The sequence below is a fragment of the Limtongia smithiae genome, assembly GCF_038497785.1.
Source record: "Limtongia smithiae strain NRRL Y-17922 unplaced genomic scaffold V1518scaffold_17, whole genome shotgun sequence".
In the NCBI taxonomy this organism is placed as follows: domain Eukaryota; kingdom Fungi; phylum Ascomycota; class Lipomycetes; order Lipomycetales; family Lipomycetaceae; genus Limtongia; species Limtongia smithiae.
The window spans coordinates 139,733-152,130 of NW_027117638.1; the positions used below are offsets into that span (position 1 = coordinate 139,733).

General features: G+C 58.8%; 9 protein-coding genes across 9 annotated transcripts; 5 read left to right on the forward strand and 4 right to left on the reverse strand.

Annotated features, from left to right (window-relative positions):
- Positions 1–197: 197 nt before the first annotated feature.
- On the reverse strand, positions 198–1,497 carry V1518DRAFT_423350 (uncharacterized protein). Its single transcript, XM_066905664.1, has 3 exons — positions 1,026–1,497; positions 866–968; positions 198–803 (listed from the first exon to the last, which is right to left on the reverse strand). Exons 1-3 carry the CDS (start codon positions 1,026–1,028, stop codon positions 232–234), a joined length of 678 nt encoding a protein of 225 aa, XP_066757103.1. The 5' UTR covers positions 1,029–1,497; the 3' UTR covers positions 198–231.
- On the forward strand, positions 1,492–3,378 carry V1518DRAFT_135188 (uncharacterized protein). Its single transcript, XM_066900732.1, has one exon. It carries the CDS (start codon positions 1,955–1,957, stop codon positions 3,338–3,340), a length of 1,386 nt encoding a protein of 461 aa, XP_066757104.1. The 5' UTR covers positions 1,492–1,954; the 3' UTR covers positions 3,341–3,378.
- V1518DRAFT_423354 (mitochondrial 37S ribosomal protein uS10m) lies at positions 3,317–4,301 on the reverse strand. Its single transcript, XM_066905665.1, has one exon. The coding sequence runs from the start codon at positions 4,099–4,101 to the stop codon at positions 3,418–3,420; it is 684 nt and encodes a 227-aa protein (XP_066757105.1). The 5' UTR covers positions 4,102–4,301; the 3' UTR covers positions 3,317–3,417.
- On the forward strand, positions 4,210–5,610 carry V1518DRAFT_423355 (uncharacterized protein). Its single transcript, XM_066905666.1, has one exon. It carries the CDS (start codon positions 4,382–4,384, stop codon positions 5,534–5,536), a length of 1,155 nt encoding a protein of 384 aa, XP_066757106.1. The 5' UTR covers positions 4,210–4,381; the 3' UTR covers positions 5,537–5,610.
- V1518DRAFT_423357 (uncharacterized protein) lies at positions 5,518–7,106 on the reverse strand. Its single transcript, XM_066905667.1, has 3 exons — positions 6,956–7,106; positions 6,723–6,909; positions 5,518–6,604 (listed from the first exon to the last, which is right to left on the reverse strand). The coding sequence occupies exons 1-3, from the start codon at positions 6,983–6,985 to the stop codon at positions 5,595–5,597; spliced, it is 1,227 nt and encodes a 408-aa protein (XP_066757107.1). The 5' UTR covers positions 6,986–7,106; the 3' UTR covers positions 5,518–5,594.
- Positions 7,107–7,883: 777 nt separating this feature from the next.
- V1518DRAFT_378243 (mitochondrial 37S ribosomal protein uS9m) lies at positions 7,884–8,441 on the forward strand (the record flags this gene model as incomplete). Its single annotated transcript, XM_066901602.1, has 1 exon — positions 7,884–8,441. One exon carries the CDS (start codon positions 7,884–7,886, stop codon positions 8,439–8,441), a length of 558 nt encoding a protein of 185 aa, XP_066757108.1.
- Positions 8,442–8,735: 294 nt separating this feature from the next.
- V1518DRAFT_136869 (uncharacterized protein) lies at positions 8,736–10,281 on the forward strand. Its single transcript, XM_066900736.1, has 2 exons — positions 8,736–10,092; positions 10,153–10,281. The coding sequence occupies exon 1, from the start codon at positions 8,999–9,001 to the stop codon at positions 9,863–9,865; it is 867 nt and encodes a 288-aa protein (XP_066757109.1). The 5' UTR covers positions 8,736–8,998; the 3' UTR covers positions 9,866–10,092; positions 10,153–10,281.
- Positions 9,894–10,596, reverse strand: V1518DRAFT_423359 (uncharacterized protein). Its single transcript, XM_066905668.1, has one exon. It carries the CDS (start codon positions 10,497–10,499, stop codon positions 9,969–9,971), a length of 531 nt encoding a protein of 176 aa, XP_066757110.1. The 5' UTR covers positions 10,500–10,596; the 3' UTR covers positions 9,894–9,968.
- On the forward strand, positions 10,592–12,381 carry V1518DRAFT_423360 (uncharacterized protein). Its single transcript, XM_066905669.1, has one exon. The coding sequence runs from the start codon at positions 10,637–10,639 to the stop codon at positions 12,278–12,280; it is 1,644 nt and encodes a 547-aa protein (XP_066757111.1). The 5' UTR covers positions 10,592–10,636; the 3' UTR covers positions 12,281–12,381.
- The last annotated feature ends 17 nt before the right edge of the window (positions 12,382–12,398 follow it).

Below are 12,398 nucleotides of genomic sequence, written 5' to 3' on the forward strand. Positions count from 1 at the left end.
GAGAATAAGAGTCTCGCTGAGGCACAGCGGTATGCGCCGCGTGAGGATGGCGTCCAGCCAAGTGGTGCTCATGGAGATGGTGAAGGCGAGGGCGAACGTACACAGTTGTTTGCGCAGGTAGAACGGTCATTGAAGATGAGGCTTCCTGGGCAGGATTTCGTACGGCAGCGGCCGTGAATGTATCTACATCTACATCTTGCTATGCTGCTCAATTATGATACATAATGACCCTCACCGTAGCAACCGCAGAATCAAATAAAACACGACGACAACAACCACAATGCCAGCCCAGAACAACACGCGATCCTGCCGCGCGCGCCGCTCGATGTACTTGATGGTGTCGGTCGACACGCCGAGCGTGTTGGCGGCTGAGTAGAGTTTTCGCTGTGTTGTCTTGAGCATATCTCGCTGCTCGACAAGATCGCCCAATACCGCGCGCCCGCGCTCGATGAACTCGTCCAGCTGACTCCCCGTGCGCGAGACAAACTCTCTCGGAATCGCCGCGACGGGAATCTCCTCCCCGCCCCCGCCTAGACCGCCGTCCCTTCCATAAGGATTATCCGGAGTGGCACTCGCATGCGTCCGCCGGCCAAGCAGCTCCGCGCGATTCGTCGCGCCGACAGCGTCCTCGCGCTGCTGTCGAAGTTCTTCAAGCTGGTGCCGCGCGTCGGACGCGTCCGTGCGGAAGTTGCGGATGCGCGCGAAGGCTTTTTCTTGCTTTGCGGGGACGAGTTCGCGGCGCGCCATGCCGTCGTATTGGTCGATTGTGCGTTCGAGCGAGGCGAGGGTGGCTGAGATTTGGCCTTTTACACGTTAGACGAGTGCCAAACGGCGAGGGGAGCACGCCAGAAGGACAGAGAGATACCTTGTAAGCCGAAGGCACCGACGGTCGCGGGGGACGACGCGAGGGTGTCCAGATCCCGCTTGATGGACTGTGATTGCTTCAGCGCCTTATTGAAGAGGGAGTTCTGTCGGCATCTTGTCAGTCACGCTTGCTACGTATGCACGTGGTGCGCCGTACGCACCATTGCGAATGTGCCGGTCTGGATGCAGGGGGCGGCGCAGAGTATTATGCGTGCAACGGCATCAGTCGCAGTGGTCGGGGAGGTGGGGCGTACGGCGGGGCTGTTGATGATACTCCGTGAAGCGTCGTGGCTGGATGGATAGGGTTACGGAGGGTTCCCACGCACACGACACAACACTACGCCATCGCCATCGCCATCTCCGTCAGGCGAGTCCCGGCGTCAACTCGACGCGGCGCGTTCCGTTCTTCTTCAATTACCTCGACGCGCGCCACGGCGTGCTTCTTTTCGTGTTGCTGCTCACCTCCTCCACCACGATCGTCACACTAAATAAGTCAACAGAAATAACAAGTATTGCGCACGGCGCGTCAGCGCCACCCGCTTATCGCGTCGCCACTGGTTCAAAATCCGCGCTCCACGACGACGACATCAACAACAGCGACGACCGCGACAACGGCAGCGAGAAAGAAGCAGGGGCTGGGCAGATATGAAGACCGAAGCGGCAGCGCAGCGCAAATAGCAGCACGGAGAAATCCGGGATCCATCACCCGGGATTCTCCGCGCCGGCGCCGGACGCGGCGCCGCACGTATGGTTTTGAAACCGGCCCTCTGGTTCTGGGGGCTGCCCCTGCAAGCGCCCACCGAGCAGAGGCCGGGTTCTGGAACCGGGCTGCGCGGCGGTGGCGGGACGAGAACAATGAGCAATGCTCCCAGCTCCACGCCGCGACGCGGTCCGGCTTCTCCAACACGCGACGGCTTCTTCCTCGCCACGCAGGCACGCCGTGTGCTGTACTTAAATACTCGCTGCCCTCCTCTGTGCCCCGCTCTCTCCTCCTCGCACGTTGCCAATTTCCTCCTCTTGCGCGCGCAGCGTCTTCGACAGTCCCCGATCATCCGCCATCGCTTCCTATCATCACGTGCGCCTTATCGCCATGGACATCATCGGCAACCTCCCCCTCGACGTGCTCCCCATAGTCGCAAAGTACATCCCCCGCTACACAGACTTCATTGAGTTCCAGCACGTCTCCAAGCTATGGCGTGAGATCTTCACCGACCCTATTACATACTCCGACCTCGCGCGGCCAGAACGCACGCCTGACTCGCCCGACGCGAACGGCGCGTACGAGCGGTTTCTCCGCATGTGCTACTCGCAGCACGCTATTTTGTCATTGAAGTTGAGCGCCACACGGGTGCATCACGTTGACTTCGCTATCACAAAGCAGGTATCCTGCTCCGCGTACTCGGATTCATATCTCGTCTTCTATCTGCAACATGAGCGCAAGTTCATGGTCTGGGACTTTTCCTCCCCGCGGCACGTGGACCCCATGAAACTCGAATTCGGCACGGGCAACGTCACTTACATGGTCGTCACGGAGAAGCCGGGATACCTGGTGTGGATGGAGTCTGACAAGGACGCGATCTTCGTGTTAGATCTCGCAGAAGTCGCCGGCGGTAGCACAACATCGCGCAAGGGAATACAAGTATACCCGTTCCCGACGGGGTGCAGACCAGGTGTTTACACCCCCTTCAACTGCGATGGAGAGTATCTTGTCGGTCGGTTTAGCGTGTCGATGGGCTCGCCGCATAAATTTGCAATGGTCTGGTCACTCGCGACGCGTGCTCTGATATGCAAATTCACATACACTGCCACCGGGCTGTGGGACACGTCGTCACTTCTCTGCGACAAGAAGATCTACTTACTGTCCCTACCTCCGCGGACTGACGACCTCCGCCGCGCGTTCTTCTCGCCTGGCTACTGCAAAGTCTACGATCTCGAAGGAAACGTCGTCTCCTCCATCAGCATCCTCCCCGGCACCGAGTCTCGCTTCAACAAACTTTTTGAACCAACATGCCAGGACGGAAAAATCAGCTATGCGATCTCTCGGCAAGGCGGCGGTGTACACAAGGGCCATTGTCTCTCCAGGATCTCAGTCGACGAGATGACCGGCATCGACGAGGAAATGAAATTCTTCCCCGCCTGTGTCTCCGGTGAATCGTCAGCCTCTGCCGCTCCGTCCCCGTCTCCATACGGTCCGGAAGACTACATTGCGCTAGACACGTGTTTCGCGCAACGACACGCGCAATGCATGTACCTCTACCACGGCATCGAGGCTGCATCGGACGGCACCTCCGGCGAACTTGAAATCTGGGACACTACTACCAGCACGCATAATAAGTCCCGCCGGATATGGCTTCCTAAGGTTCGGGGTGTATTTGGGAATGAATCCTTTTTCGGAAAGTTTGTGGGTAAAGATTTGTATTTGCACCGCTACGCAACGTGGGAAGAGCGTGGTGCCGGGACTGTTGGCGCTGTTTAGATGGGTGTGCATAGAGGGCATGGATGGATGGAGTTAGAGGATACACGGTTCTATATACATAACTAATACACTGTACGCTATACCTTCACATCCACCGCTTCCCAGGTGTACATCTTCGCGAGCATACCCACCCCCGCAAACTCATACTTACGAAGAAACCCAAGCCACGCCTCCACCGTCGCGATATCGGTATCGTAAATCCGAATCAGACGCTTATGTGTCACACGCTCGAAATTGATTTTCGTCTTTGCGAGCGCGAAGGGCGCTTTGGGGACAGTCCACCGCTCGGTGCGCCGGGGGAGGTATACCGGACCCCGCGCCGCAGCACCAAGGTAAAACGCAGCGCGGAGGGCGAAATCGGCGAAAAAGTCGACGTGTTCGACGGTGTACCCGTGCAGCACAAGATCCGCGGCACGTTGTGGCGCGACCGCGGCGGTGGTACCGGTGGCTGTGGTGGTGGAGTGGAAGGGCAATTTGATAGCCGCGTAGTGCGTGAGCTCCACGTTTAACGGCATCGGACGACCGGTCCCGGGGAAGATGCGTAGAGAGGATGCGATGTGTGTGGTCTTTGTGCTCGGGTCAGGGTAGCTTGTACGTATTGTGGGGTGCTCGAAGTCAAGCTCAGCGGGGGAGGCATCGGATGGAGCAATGGCTGATGGTGTGGTGTTGGCGGAAGCAGCGGCGGTACTGGTGGTGAGGAAATGCGCGCCGGGGACGGCACGGCGGGTGAGTCTCAAAAGAGACCGGGCAGTGCGCTGCATCCTGTGCTGCGATGAAACGATAGCTGCTGTGAAGATAGCGGTGTGGAGAGGTGGTTGAAGATATTCGAAAGTGCAAAATTCGTGATGTCGAAACTCTCCCGGGGTCCAAATTCCTACACCGAGCACCTCACGAACATCTCCATCATCGCCCCACCACCACCGTTTTCACAAGTGGACCTGTCTGAAAATACCCACCTGACGACCACATTGCTGTCTATAGTGCATGGCGTTTTAATTGACTTTCCGACACTCTGCACCACCACTACCACTGCGCGACACGATGAAGCTCCCGAAGCGTTGCTTGCGCACCTGCACCATCTCCCGCACATATACCACCACCACCGCCGCTCCCGTTCCCGTAACCTCGGACGCCTTTCCTCCCACAGTCTTCTCCGGGATCCAACCAACCGGCACCCCTCACCTGGGAAACTACCTGGGGGCTCTCGCCGCCTGGTCCCGCCTCTCACGCACCCCACCTACGCCCACAACGCGCCTCATTTTCTCCATTGTCGACATGCATGCCCTCACCGCGGTGCAGCCTGCGACCGCCGAGGAGCTGAGGGAACACACGCGCGCTGCGACCGCGAGTGTGCTAGCAGCCGGCGTGGATCCAGAGCGGTGTGTGGTGTATCCGCAGAGCAGCGTCGGCGCGCACGCGGAATTGTGTTGGGTGTTGTTGTGTATTTCCGACTTCGGGCATTTGGCACGCATGACACAGTGGAAAAGCAAGCTTGATGTTTCTACCACTTCTACGGAAGACGCAATGGCCGACGACGCGACTCGAGGCCTCAAGATGGGTCTCTTCACATATCCCGTCCTTCAAGCCGCCGACATCCTTCTCTACAATGCAACTCTCGTCCCGGTAGGCGACGACCAATTACAGCACCTCGAACTCGCGCGCCATCTCTCCGCCCGCTTCAATTCCCGCTACTCCCGGTCCCCTTCCACACCAATTTTGTCGACCCCTCGCGCACTGTTAACACCCACACCACGGATAATGTCGTTAAAGTCCCCCGAGAAGAAGATGTCGAAATCTGATCCCAGTCCCGCGTCGCGGATTATGTTGACTGACGAGCCGGGTGTTATCAAAAAGAAGATACGTGGCGCGACGACGGATTCGCTGGTTGGTGTTCCGATAGAATATGACCCCGCCGCGAGGCCTGGAATTGCAAATTTACTGGAGATAGCAGCTGGCGTGCGCAATCTCCCTGTGGAACAGATCGCGGGAGAATTTAGTGGGTACTCCTACGGCAAGCTAAAAGACGCGGTGGCAGAGATTGTAATCACGGAGCTTGAGCCGGTGCAGAAGGAGTATGCCCGCATCATGGCAGATCCGGGACACATCGACTCCGTGCTCACTGATGGCGCACGTCGAGCCAACGAGATCGCAACCGCGACCTTCACTCGCGTCAAAAGCGTAGTTGGCCTATTCTAGACACACTCATATATTCCATAACCCACCATGTAAATTTCATAGCACGATTGTAAATAGACTACTTGAAGACCTTGCCGTCCGCAATCTCCTTGCCGACACCATTGACAAGCACAGGTTTGTCCCACGCCCACAGGTCCTCAACCAGCTCCTTGTCAGCCGGGTTGGCCGCATCGAGCTTGGTGAACTCGTAGCTCTCCCAATCGGGCGCGACATCGAAGGCGGGCATGAACTCCTGGCCGCGGACGAGGAACACACCGACAATGCCGTTGGAGTTGTTCTCGCCGTACACGACGAGCGTGCCAAAGAGGTACTTGGTCGACGCGGACAAACGGTTGAAGAAGCCGCCGATCAGGTTCGCGGACATAAAGGTGAGGGTGAGCTCATCGTCATACTTGTACTTAACCTTCCACAAGGAGTACTCAGTCGGGTCGTAATGCTCCCAGAACCACGGGAGTGCGACAGGGCGGGTGTCCTCGTTCGAGTACTGGCGCTTCCACGAGTCGAGCGGCAGCTTGGCCGGGCCGAGCGCCTCGAGAGGGTGCTTGGGCTTGGGCGCGGGCTTCTCTTCCTCCTCGTCGTCGGCAGGAGGGGCGGGCTTCTTGGCCTCCTTCTTAGCCGGCGCGGGTGTCTCCTTCTTGGGAGGCGTATACTTGATCGGCTCCTCGATGAACTCGAACGGGCCACGGGTTTCGAGCCAGCTGGGCTGATTCGCGATGAGGGTGAACCAACGAGTAATGGCTGGGTGCGCAGCGCGCCACTCGGTACCAAAGACAAACTCGAAGCCGCGAGTGAACAGCACCGCGACGAAGAGATCCGCGAGGGTGAGGCGCTCGCCAACGAGGAAAGTGTGCGCGGTCAGGTACTTTTCGTAGATCGCAGCGTAGGTCTCAAACTTTTCCTTGGCAGCATCCACCGACTTCTTGTTATACGGGTCGCGGCCCGCGAGAGGGCGCCACCACTGGCCGAGGGTAGGGAACGCCTCCATGTTGGTGAAGGACAGCCACTTGAGGATCACGGCCTGCTCGGCTTTTCCAACTCCAAGCAGGGTACTCTCCTTCTGCGAGCAGACTGGTACGGTTAGCTTAGTTCACAGCAAGCCGCTCAGACAGTACCAAATAAGTCATCGACACGAAGGTTAAGACAGGGATAACAATTAATCATCACCGCGGCGCGTAAAAAGACGTACAGTAGAAGGCGATGGCAATAACCTCGTGGAGGGTAAGGCCATCAGCGCCGACGAAGCCAGGGATCTTCTTCTGGGGGAAGATAGTGGCGTAGGACTCGGGGAATACGCCGTTGCCGGCCTCGACAAGCGAGACGTCGAGGCCGAGGTACTTGGCCACGACGAGCGTGATGGACGTGCGCGGGTTGGCCTATTAACGTTAGAAGCGGTGCAATAACGATTGAATGTGTACATACAGTGTAGCCGTAGACGGTTCCGAAAGACATGGTGATTGTGGCAGGGCAGATCAGGATTGGAAGAAGACAACTCGCGAAGAAGAAAAATTTTGGTGGCTGTTGTGCACGTGATCGTGCTCTGCTCTGCGCGTGCTCGCGACTCCGGCTCGGGATTTTTTCATCAGCATACAACGCATTTCAACACCACACCACCACAATGCTGCGCAGCGCACTGCCGACGCTGCGGCGGACCGCGGTCGCAATTGCGCGAGTTGCGCCACGGAGCGCGCCGACGACGTTGCGGATGTACCACTGGACGACACCGCGGCTGGCGGACCCGCTGAATAGCAAGGAGCGTCTTGCGCACTGGGACCAGACGCGGTTCAGTATCTCGGAGATCCGCGGTGCGATTGAGGAGAAGGAAGAACGCGAGCGGGAGGAGACTGTGGCTACGGTGGAGCGGGCGGAGCAGGAAGCGGCGGAGACAGAGGAGGGGCTTGGCGAGGATATGGAGGTGCGGGATGAAGAAACCTCGACGACGAGGCGAGGCAAAACTCAGTTGCGCGCGACGGATCTCGAGTTTACAGAAGAAGAGGCATTAGACGCGCTGTCAGGAAAATCCAAGGCCGAGGAAGTGGAAACGGCCGCTGAAGAACCTGCCGAAAAACCAGCCGCGGAACCCGTTGACAACTCGGAACTCGCGACCGCGATCGCAAAGCTAGACGACGTGTTTGAACCCTTCGCCGACGAACTCCCCGCCGCCGACCCGCGCATATACCCCCTACTCCGCCTCGTCCCTGGCGCGTTCGGGTATTACATGCCCGATATGGAGTACCGCGAGCTCGTGCTCGAACTCAGCGAACTCGCGCGGCGGTGGTCGCATCTTCCCAAAGCAGACGGCGGTTTGCGCTCAGATTACATCCCCATGACTCCGCGCGACTACGCCGCGATGGGCCTGAGCGATCGTCCGAGCACATACCACGAGGTGATGGCCATCATCAAGCAGCTCGCGTCGATCCGTCCGGACGTGGCACCCGAGGAAGTCCGCGCGGTGCTGAACCGCTTCGCGGGCCGCGTGTCGGCGCAGCACACTCGCGAGCGCACGCGCAAAGTGGACGTCCTAGGCCGCGCGTACGCAAAGGCGAAGCGTAAGAATGCGCGTGCACGTGTGTGGGTTGTGAGCGGCCGCGGCGAGGTGCGTGTGAACGGCCGCGGGTTGGATGAGGCTTTCGGTCGCGTGCGCGACCGCGAGAGCGCAGTCGCACCGCTGCGGGTTGCCGGCCAGCAGGGCGTGTACAATGTGCACGCGGAGGTCGAAGGTGGTGGTACTACTGGTCAAGCTCAGGCAGTTGCGCTCGCACTCGCGCGCGCGCTGCGGGAGTACAATCCTGCTTTAGGCAAGATCCTTCGGGATGCGGCGTGCCTGAAACAAGACCTACGGGTCGTGGAGCGCAAGAAACCGGGCAAGCTGAAGGCGCGGAAGAGCCCGCAGTGGGTGAAGCGGTAGAGTACTGTACATAGAATAATGCCCAAACGGGCAGTTCCGCATTAGGAAGTTCAGGGGCTGTTTTACTTGGGGACCCCTGTCGAGCGTGTTTGAGTGCGCCGAAAACGCGTGTTGTTTGTTGTTCTTGTGTTGTGGTTACTCCTTCTGTTTCCCTCTTCTCCATTGCCACTTCACCAGACTCCTCTCCTATACCCTCTCTCCCTTCCACCCCCACCACCGCCACCACGGCCGCCCCCGTCGCCCACGCCCCGGCCGCGCGCCTCGACCTCCCGCGTCTCGCGCGCTTCGCCCCGCCGCCGGTCCTTCTCCCCCCGCCTCTCGCCGCCCCGCGCCTGGCCCCCCCGCCACAGCCCACCACGGCGCCACCGCCGCCGTCCTCTCCGACCACTCTCCCCGCCGCGTCCTCCGCGCCCTCTTCCCCCGCGCCTACAGGCGACGATGGCCAGGGCCCCCTACAGCCTGCCGCCGCCGCGTTCCTCCTCCACCGCGCTGCCCCGCCGCCGCCGCTGCCACCATTGCAGCTGCTCGCGCGGCCTGCCGCCGCCGATAACGACGCCATGACCGAGTCCGACGACGACGACGACCCGCGGCCTTCTCATCCGCAGGCGCTCACACAACCCCCCGCGCCGCCAACTGCCTTCGCGTATTCGCAGTTCGTGCCGCGTGGCATGGCGCCGACTATCCCCATGACACCCCCTCAGCACCGTCTTCAGCAGCAGCAGCAGCAGCAGCAGTACTCCTCACCCTACTCCTGGGCTATGGGCGCGCCTTACATGCCGCTCAACTATGCTCAGCAGCCCGAGGCGATGCCATCCTTTGTCAACCCATCCGTCCTCCAACCCGACTTCACATCCACCAACCCCGCCGCTGCCACGCACGACATGCTCATGTCGTCGTCCTACTTCGGTATCGTCCCCGAGCCCACAATGCTCATGCTCCAGCAGCAGCACCATCCGCAGCCGGTTGTCCCGGTTCTCGACCTCCCGCAACTGCAATCCTCTCTCGTTGAAGTGTACAACCAAATTGCGACCTCGGGCACACAAGCAGCCGCAGCCGCAGCCGCCTCTGGCACCCCTGCCGTGCCCTCGCTGAGCATGCAAGGTCTCACACGTCTCCTCCAAATCACGCAGTACCTCGGCGATCACGCCGTGGCTCTCGGCATCGTTGACGACGCCGGCATCAGCTACGAAACACGCCTGCAATTCTGGCGCTTGTTCAACCGCACCTGGCTGAACCTCCTCGCACGCGCCGCCGGCGCATTCACACGTCCGCAACTCGATGAGATTGCGCACGCCATTATCACCCTTGCCGACCGCGTGCAGCGGTACGGTCTCGTGGACTATGAGATGGGCGTATGGGAAGACCGCATCGTGGACTGGGTGATGCGCATAGCGGACAACATGCCGGAGGCGCATCACGCGTAGCCCAACGCAACGCGAAAAGCCTTGCTATTTTGTTTTATTTTCTTTTGGATTGTATTAGTATTCCCACCCGCATGTACTATTTAATATTGGATATATATAAACGCTAAAAATCAAAGGTGCTAACGCTCATCTTTGCAATGTCCGTCTTCGCTACTAGTGCGCGGAACTCGTCGAAGCCGATCATGCCGTCGCCGTCCTTGTCCGCCTCCATGATGGTCTTATCCACAATCTGCTGAAGCTGCGCGTCGGTTAAATTTGCGCCCACCATCTTCTGCATCACGATGAACAGTTCGCCGTTGGAAATATATCCATCCCTGTCTATGTCGTACACGTCGAACGCGAACTTGAGCTTGGCATCCGGACTATCCCCACGCGACGAGAACGCAGACAACGCGTCTAGAAATTCTTGAAAGTCCACGTCCCCGCCCCCATCCTTGTCGAATATGGCGATTAAGCGCGTGGCGAGCGGGTTTGTAGCAATCGCGGGGATCGCGAGGAACTCGTTGCGGTCGATGCAGCCGTTGTTGTCCTTGTCGAGCTTCATGAACCGCTTGCGCAGGCGGTCGACTTCCTCGTGCGAAAAGCTGGACGACTCGACAATCTCGTCGAGGAGTTGTGAACTGCCTTGGCCCATTGTTGTGTGGTGTGGTGGTATTTGGGGGGGGGGGTGTGGAGGGGGTATGAATAGGAAGTGTACGCAGCGGCAAAGTACACCGCAAAGTTCACCAGTTCACCAGTTCACCAGGTTACTACCCCACCACCACCGTTACCATGGCGCGCGACAGTGAACACGAGCGCTTCGTCGCCTGCATCTCCGACATTGCGCTTGCCCTTGTCGCTTCCCTCTCTTCCTCCTCGACACTCAACCTGAACGCCCTCATCTCTACGTCCGCAAAAAAACACCGTCTGCATCACCAACCCCGCCTCACCGACATCATCGCAGGCCTCCCCGACGCACACCGCCGTGCACTACTCCCCCGCCTCCGAGCGAAGCCGGTGCGTACTGCGTCGGGGATCGCCGTGGTCGCGGTTATGTGCAAGCCACATCGGTGTCCGCATATTGCGTATACGGGGAATATATGCGTGTACTGTCCTGGAGGACCGGACTCGGATTTCGAGTATTCGACGCAGAGTTACACAGGCTACGAACCGACCTCCATGCGTGCCATTCGCGCGCGGTATGATCCGACAGAGCAAGCCCGTGGACGCGTGGAACAGCTACGTTTACTCGGCCACGAGGTTGATAAAGTCGAATATATCATTATGGGGGGTACCTTCATGTCTCTCCCCCCGGACTACCGGGAATACTTTATCGCTGCCCTCCACGATGCTCTATCCGGCCATGCATCATCGCTTCCATCGGCCTCCGTCGACGAGGCCGTCCGCTACGCACAACACGCACACACGAAATGCGTGGGTATCACGATCGAAACGCGACCAGATTACTGCACCGATACGCATCTAAGCGACATGCTGAGGTACGGTTGCACGCGCCTTGAAATCGGCGTGCAATCTGTCTACGAAGATGTCGCGCGGGACACTAACCGTGGTCATACCGTCGCCGCGGTACGCGAGACTTTCGCCTACGCCAAAGACGCGGGTTTCAAAGTGGTGACCCACATGATGCCAGATCTCCCCAACGTCGGCCTCGAACGGGATCTCGACCAATTCCGCGAGTATTTTGAAAATCCCGCGTTTCGCACCGACGGGCTCAAAATCTACCCAACCCTCGTCATCCGCGGCACCGGTCTTTACGAACTCTGGAAAGCGGGAAAATACACGTCATACCCCCCCACCGTCCTCGTCGACCTCGTTGCACGCATCCTCGCACTCGTCCCACCATGGACTCGCATCTACCGCGTACAACGCGACATTCCCATGCCGCTCGTTTCCGCCGGCGTGGAAACCGGGAATCTGCGCGAATTGGCCCTCGCACGGATGAAAGATTTCAATGCGACATGCCGCGACGTGCGCGCGCGCGAAGTCGGTATCCACGAGATTCACCATAAAGTACGGCCTGACCAAGTCGAATTCGTACGGCGCGACTACGTCGCCAACGGCGGCTGGGAATCGTTCCTTGCGTACGAAGATCCGAAGCATGATATCCTCGTCGGTTTGCTTCGCCTCCGCAAGTGTACTGAGAAGTACACCTACCGCAGTGAACTCACGGGACAACAAACATCCCTCGTGCGGGAGTTACATGTGTACGGTTCTGTGGTTCCGCTGCATTCACGCGACCCGACAAAGTTCCAGCACCAGGGCTTTGGAACGTTGCTCATGGACGAGGCTGAGCGCATTGCGCGGGATGAACACGGTAGTGAAAAAATCTCTGTGATTTCCGGCGTCGGGGTAAGGAATTACTACGCAAGGCTTGGGTACTTCCTTGACGGACCATATATGTCAAAGTGGTTATGATCTGTAAGATGATAAAAAAAGCCCTATCTTCACACTACTATTCTTCTGCTCCGTACATGTTATACAACTGCGTCACGTAATCTAACAACCTCGAACTCAACAAATACAGTCCACCCTC